The sequence below is a fragment of the Limulus polyphemus genome, unplaced genomic scaffold, assembly GCF_000517525.1.
Source record: "Limulus polyphemus unplaced genomic scaffold, Limulus_polyphemus-2.1.2 Scaffold626, whole genome shotgun sequence".
In the NCBI taxonomy this organism is placed as follows: domain Eukaryota; kingdom Metazoa; phylum Arthropoda; class Merostomata; order Xiphosura; family Limulidae; genus Limulus; species Limulus polyphemus.
In genome coordinates, this window is record NW_013666236.1 from 312,028 (window position 1) to 318,294 (window position 6,267).

Here is a 6,267-nt window from a genome sequence, read left to right on the forward strand (position 1 = left end):
ACTCCATTTATAACAACCCTCTGCTTTCTTCTATCCAATTTGCTAACTTATCCCACACATTTAGAGATTATGTTTTTACAAGCCTTTTATGTAGCACCTTGTCAAATGCTTTCTGAAAATCCAGATGTGCCAAATCTACATATAGCTTACCTTCATATACATAAGCAGTAACCTTATGTCTAAAGATTTATAAGACAAGATTTTCCCTTTGTGAAACCATGTTGACTATCCAATAAAATTCTAAACTTAATTAAAAGGCTTTGCTAAGCATTTTTAATCAGACTTTCTAAAACTTTTCTCACAGCTGACATAAGATTAATTAGTCTATAATTACTTGGATAATTTTTATTACCTCCCTTGAAAAGAGGAATGACATTAGCTAACTTCCAATACACTGACAACTGTCCACTATCCAAGGACTAACAAAAAATAGTAGCAAGTGGCTCACATATCCAATCTTTAAACTACTTCAAAACCCTTGGGGAAATATTATCTGGCCCAGGAGCCTTATTGTTCTTTAAACTTCTCAATTTTTTATTAACAAGCTCAGAATTAATGTAAACATCTTGTTCAATCTTGTTTCGATGACCAACATGTGAAATACTGCTTAATCTTCATTAGTAAAAACTGAAGAAAAAGTAGAATTTAATAACCCAGCCATCTCATAATCATCAGATAAAAGCCTTCCAAAAGTCCTACCCCATCCTAAAATTTTATTTACCCTTAGTCTATTTAAAGAAATCCTTACTGTTAGTTTTTACATTTTCAGCCAACCTTTTTTCATAAATCCTTTTTGATATCTTAATTTCCTATTTCACCAACTTTCTTGGTCTTCTATAATCCTCTAAATCTCTTGTCATACCACTCAATTTAAATTTTTTAAATCTATTATGCTTTTCTTTAATTTGTGAGCCAACCTGGTTTTTTACTTGCAGACAAGTAAAAAGTTCTTTTTATATATTTAAAAAGACAAGTTCTTTTTATATATATATATTATATAAGGAATATGTTTACCTTGAATATTTGAAAATTTTCCTCATTCGATCAGTGTTTACAAATAACTCAGCTGCCCAATTCACAATGGATAATTCTTGTCACATCCCTTCAAAATTAGCTTTTTTGAAATTTGTAACCAAAATATCAAAATTATTCATTATCTCCGTATGCAGCAAAATATCGAACTTGATAGAGCAATGATTACTTGCATCCAGATGTTCCCCAGTTTCCACCCTCTCGATCATTTCTGTATTTGAAGTTAACAATAAATCTAAAATAGCATTTTTTTTAGTAGGTTCCTTGACCAATGGTGAAGAAAGCTATATTGAACAGTTTTCAAAACCTTTCTCCCTCTAACATTTCCCAGTCTATATGCCTGAAATTAAAACCACCAATACTGACTTCATTAACAGCTGAAATCTTGATTTCATTGTAAAGTTTCTCACTAATTCCCTCATTATCATCTGGTGGTCTGTAACGAATTCCTATTAAAAGCCTTTTCCCTTTATTTCCACTAATAGAAACCCAAATGGATTTAATCTCCTTGCTATTATCTTTGATATCCTCAACTTCAAAAGGATGTAACTAACATTTTACATATAAAGCCACTCCTCCTCCTCTCTTCAGTACTCTATCCCTATTAAATAACCTGTAACCCTTTATTTCAAAGAAATTTCTGTCATCAAAATCATCTACATTTAACCATGTTTCAGTTATTTCCATTATATCAAAATCCTCCATTCTCACCAGTGCTCTGAGGTCATCCATTTTATTTCTTATACTTCTAAGCATTACAATAGTAACAATTAAGCCTACCCTTATAACTATTTCTGTACTCATTTCCTATGTTAAACTTTTCTCTTCCTTTTATTCTTTTTGCATTTAGTTTATCCTGGCCCTCACCATTGTCTAGTGCTAGTTTAAAACTTCCCTTAATAGCCCTTGCAGACAACCCGACCCCAACCAGCCAATCTGCTCATCCTTACATATTAATCTAATCCTAGCATTTAGCCCTACTTATAACTTCATATCCGCAATTAATTCTGGGCAGAATCCCAGACAAATTAAGTTATGACCTATTTTCTTTAAATTTCTTTATCTACCCCTTGTACTTATTAATTAGCTCCTCTGTCCTACCTTTCCCTATATCATTAGCCCTATGTGCACAAAAATAACTGTGTCTCTGCTAGTCCCCTTTACTGTATTTCCTGTTCTGTCACTTATCCTTCACCTGTGTCCCTGGGTAGCATAATCTAATTATTTTCTCCCTATTTACCCCACAGACTATCCTACCCATGTGCCTTATCAAGGAATCACCTATAACTATAACCTCCTTAAGTTTATCATCTGTATCCTTCCCTGTCCTTTTTGTTTTCCTTCCCTCCAATATTTCCTCATCTGCAGAAGCCAAGGACTGAAATCTGTTACTCAATAGAATAGGCTCATTACAATTATATCCACTACTTTTACCCTCATAGAACTCTTTGTAACTTCCTGAAAGTCATTGTTAGGTGGTGTATTCCTTGCATGTAAAAGTTTAAGCTCTCTTGAAATCCTGCTGCTATTTCCCACAGTTTACACTTCTTTTTATCTGTTGTCTATCCTTCAATAACTAACTTCTCCTCCAACCTACAAACTCTACATACAAATTGCACAAATTTTGAAAATCAAAGTCCACCAAATCCACAGACTTCCCATCATCCAGATAGCCCCACCCCCAGTGGCACAGCGGTATATCTGCAGACCTACAATGCTAGAAACCGAGTTTCGATACCCATGGTGGGCAGAGCACAGATAGCCCATTGTGTAGCTTTGTGCTCAACTACAAACAGACAAACAAATCATCCAGATAATATGTAACATGATTGATGAAAACAAATTGAATGCCATTTAGATACTCATGATGCAAAATCCTAAACAAGGAAATCAAAATTTAATTGTTTATACTGATAATAAATAATAATTTGGACCATGACTTGTTTCTGTTAGTGGATGAAAAATTTCTTTTCTAGTAAGGAGTCATTAACTTTCTTTTGACACTTGTTTGGAAGTGTAAACTACAGTGCTAATACTGTCTTGATTTTTTTTTTATCATCAGTTATCTGAATTTCTGGTACATTTTAAGATATAAACTACTAGGATTCTACGATCTTAAAGACACTGTGGAATATAAATGATAGTTTCTTTGAACTTACAGATACAGGTACTTGTGGCATGATCACCCGTGGAGGTTGTCAACATAATTGCACAGCACTAGAACAAGGAGGGTATCTTTGTGTTTGTCCTAGAGGCTACAGAGTAGTAGAAAGTAATCCAAAACTTTGTGAGGGTAAGATTTACTGTAACTTCACTATTATTAAAGCTGAAATGATATATTTTTTCATATTGTATGTGTTTCTGTTTCTAAGCTTCTGAATAATGAATTGTTATTAGCTGTTTATTAGGTAAATTATCTGGGCTGTCCCTCTTAGCTATTACTGTTACATATTGCACTTGGGAATGGTGAGTTAATGAAATATTGTGTATTTATATTAAAGCTTAAATTCTATGCATTTTAATTTGTTTTTATTATCATGAACTTCTTATATAGTTTTGTAGTCATTTATATTGTGCTTTTTACAAATAAACTTTTAAAAATGAAATATTGCATATTGTGAATAACAAATTAAATTTGATGTAGTATATGATGAATCAGAAAAAATGCTAAGACATTGATGAGTCTTAACAAACATTTAATATATTAAAACTATGAGCAGAAAGGAAAAAGTTTTATTTGATTTAATTATTTTTACATGAAGATCATTTAAACTGTGATAGAAAGGACAGTGCAAAGTTATTTTAGAATATGTAGGACAGAACTTGTACAAAGGGAACTATAATTTTACGGGATAGGATGGAGCATATTTAAGACTGGACAAACCTTGAATGTAAGAATAAAGCTAAATATATGAGGATTGAACTGCATAGAGTTTTATACAGAGAATGAAACTAAACCAACATGAAATGGATGACACAAAGCTCTTATCACAAAAGTATAAAGGTGGGGTGAGAAAAACAATGGAACAATTGTTGTATAAAAGATATGGTACAAGCTTGTGTGCAAAGAATAGGGTAAAATTAGGAAGAATGTGGCAAAGAGAAGGAATAGTGTATGTTATGTCTAACATTCTGTAGAAAGGCTCAGACTGACTAGTTTATAGTTATTGTCTTTTTTTTATGGCATTATAACAATCTTGGACATCCTATTATTTCTCAGAATAGGTGTTTAAAAAGACTTCTGTAACCTGAACTTTAATTGGAGATATACTGGGTTTTTTCTAATGCATTTTACAATATTCCTGTGGTAATTTATATTAACTCTTAAATAAAATGACTTTTATAGTGTTCATACTGAATCATATTAAGTGTTGTTTTTTTTCTTGTTAAAGCATTCATTGTAAACAGCTGACCAAAAATTATGGTGAAATAACTAATTTTCTATGTAAAATACACAGGGGATCCCAATGATAATTATGCTTAATAGGAATATCGATGATATTTTTTGTTTAAATTTTTGATGTGACTCAGAAGGGACATACAAGCCATTTGTTGCATAATTAGCATTGAGAAATATCTACAAAAGAATAGATGTGGTTCGTGTGAGCCCAATAAATAATTATAGACTTAACATGAATTTATTGTATTTGCCAAAAGCTTTTGATTGTTGATATTAATATTGCAGATTTTCCTCTCTTGTATTTTAACATTATTTAAGCATACATATGTTTTTATTAGCCCCTAGAATGAATTAATTTTTTTATTTGCAATGGCCTTATTTGATTAGATATTGATGAGTGTGCAACCTTTGGCCACAACTGTTCACAGATTTGCACTAACTACAATGGAACATTCAGGTGCACCTGTAGTGAAGGATTTAAGCAATTTTCTGATGGATGTGTAGCTGCAGGTATTTGCTAAATTATTTTTTAAGCTCTATGAAATTTTAGTATTGATCAGAAATGTCAGGCTAAATTATTTAAGAGATCATGAAAGTACATAACCAGTAAATACTGATAAAAAAAATAGAATCATACATACAGAAATAAGATAAATAACTGTACGAAATCATAAGTTCAATTATTAAACTTTGATAAACCTTCTGAAAGCTGGTCTCATCGATTGTATGAAAAATATGTAAATCAGGAAAATAATATTAAACTGTTATTCTTGAACTCAGTTTATAATGTTAATAATATTCTGTTCATAAGGAATAATTTAAGAATCTTTGAGACTTTTCACACTTTAAGCTTTATATATTCTGAAAATTTTGAGTAATTATATTAATAGTTACTTAGGCATCTGAAACAAACATTTTAAACTTTCTTTGTAGATATACATTCGTAAGGTATGGTTTAATTATACAACTCTAGTCCACTTCATTATTCAAAAGTCAATAATTCGAAGGCTTTTCCTTTCTCTGATATTATGCATTGAATGTTTTACAAACTTTTCATGTAGTAGATCATCTTTTTTTACCTATCTTTTCATTTTATGTATTATGTCTTTTTTTACAGTGATCTTATGTTGAAGATATGCTTCATGTTTATTAACCTTCTTCTAGGTTCTCCATCTGTTATGCTGTTTACAGATGGTCCTGAAATCCGTGTGCTTGATGTAACTAATGAAAGACAAACTTCTTTGATTCAAGGAGTGAGAGAGAATCAGATTCAGGCTATTGACTTTGATCCAGTCCACCGTAAGTTTGTTTATATTTATTTTTAAACACAAATATATATGATGAGCTGTCCATGCTGTACCTTCTGCAGGGATTGAAATCCAAATTTTAGCATAATAATTTCTTAAGCTTACCACTGAGCCACCAGGGGCTTCACTGTAAGTTCTGGATTTTTTTTCCCTTGAAATAAATATTTTTCTTTCACAAATTCTTTACTCCAATCCCATGTATAATATATATGTTAATACTGCTGTTTCAGTTGTGTTACAGAAACATGTTATCACTTCAAAAAAGTACATCAAGCAAAATCAATTACAATATTTCAAGTTGATGTGTTATCACTAACAGCCTTGGTAGGTATTCAGTATTTCAAGTTGATGTGTTATCACTAACAGCCTTGGTAGGTATTTAGTATTTCAAGTTGATGTGTTATCACTAACAACCTTGGTAGGTATTCAGTATTTCAAGTTGATGTGTTATCACTAACAACCTTGGTAGGTATTCAGTATTTCAAGTTGATGTGTTATCACTAACAACCTTGGTAGGTATTCAGTATT

General features: G+C 31.5%; 1 protein-coding gene across 1 annotated transcript in view; it reads left to right on the forward strand.

Moving 5' to 3' along the window:
* Nucleotides 1–6,267, forward strand: part of LOC106459552 (low-density lipoprotein receptor-related protein 2-like) — a 248,405-nt gene that overhangs the window by 225,527 nt on the left and 16,611 nt on the right. Inside the window, exons 68-70 of the mRNA XM_022386057.1 lie at nucleotides 3,194–3,325; nucleotides 4,820–4,942; nucleotides 5,597–5,739. Coding sequence (XP_022241765.1) covers nucleotides 3,194–3,325; nucleotides 4,820–4,942; nucleotides 5,597–5,739 — 398 coding nt within the window. The remainder of the gene's footprint in view (nucleotides 1–3,193; nucleotides 3,326–4,819; nucleotides 4,943–5,596; nucleotides 5,740–6,267) is intronic.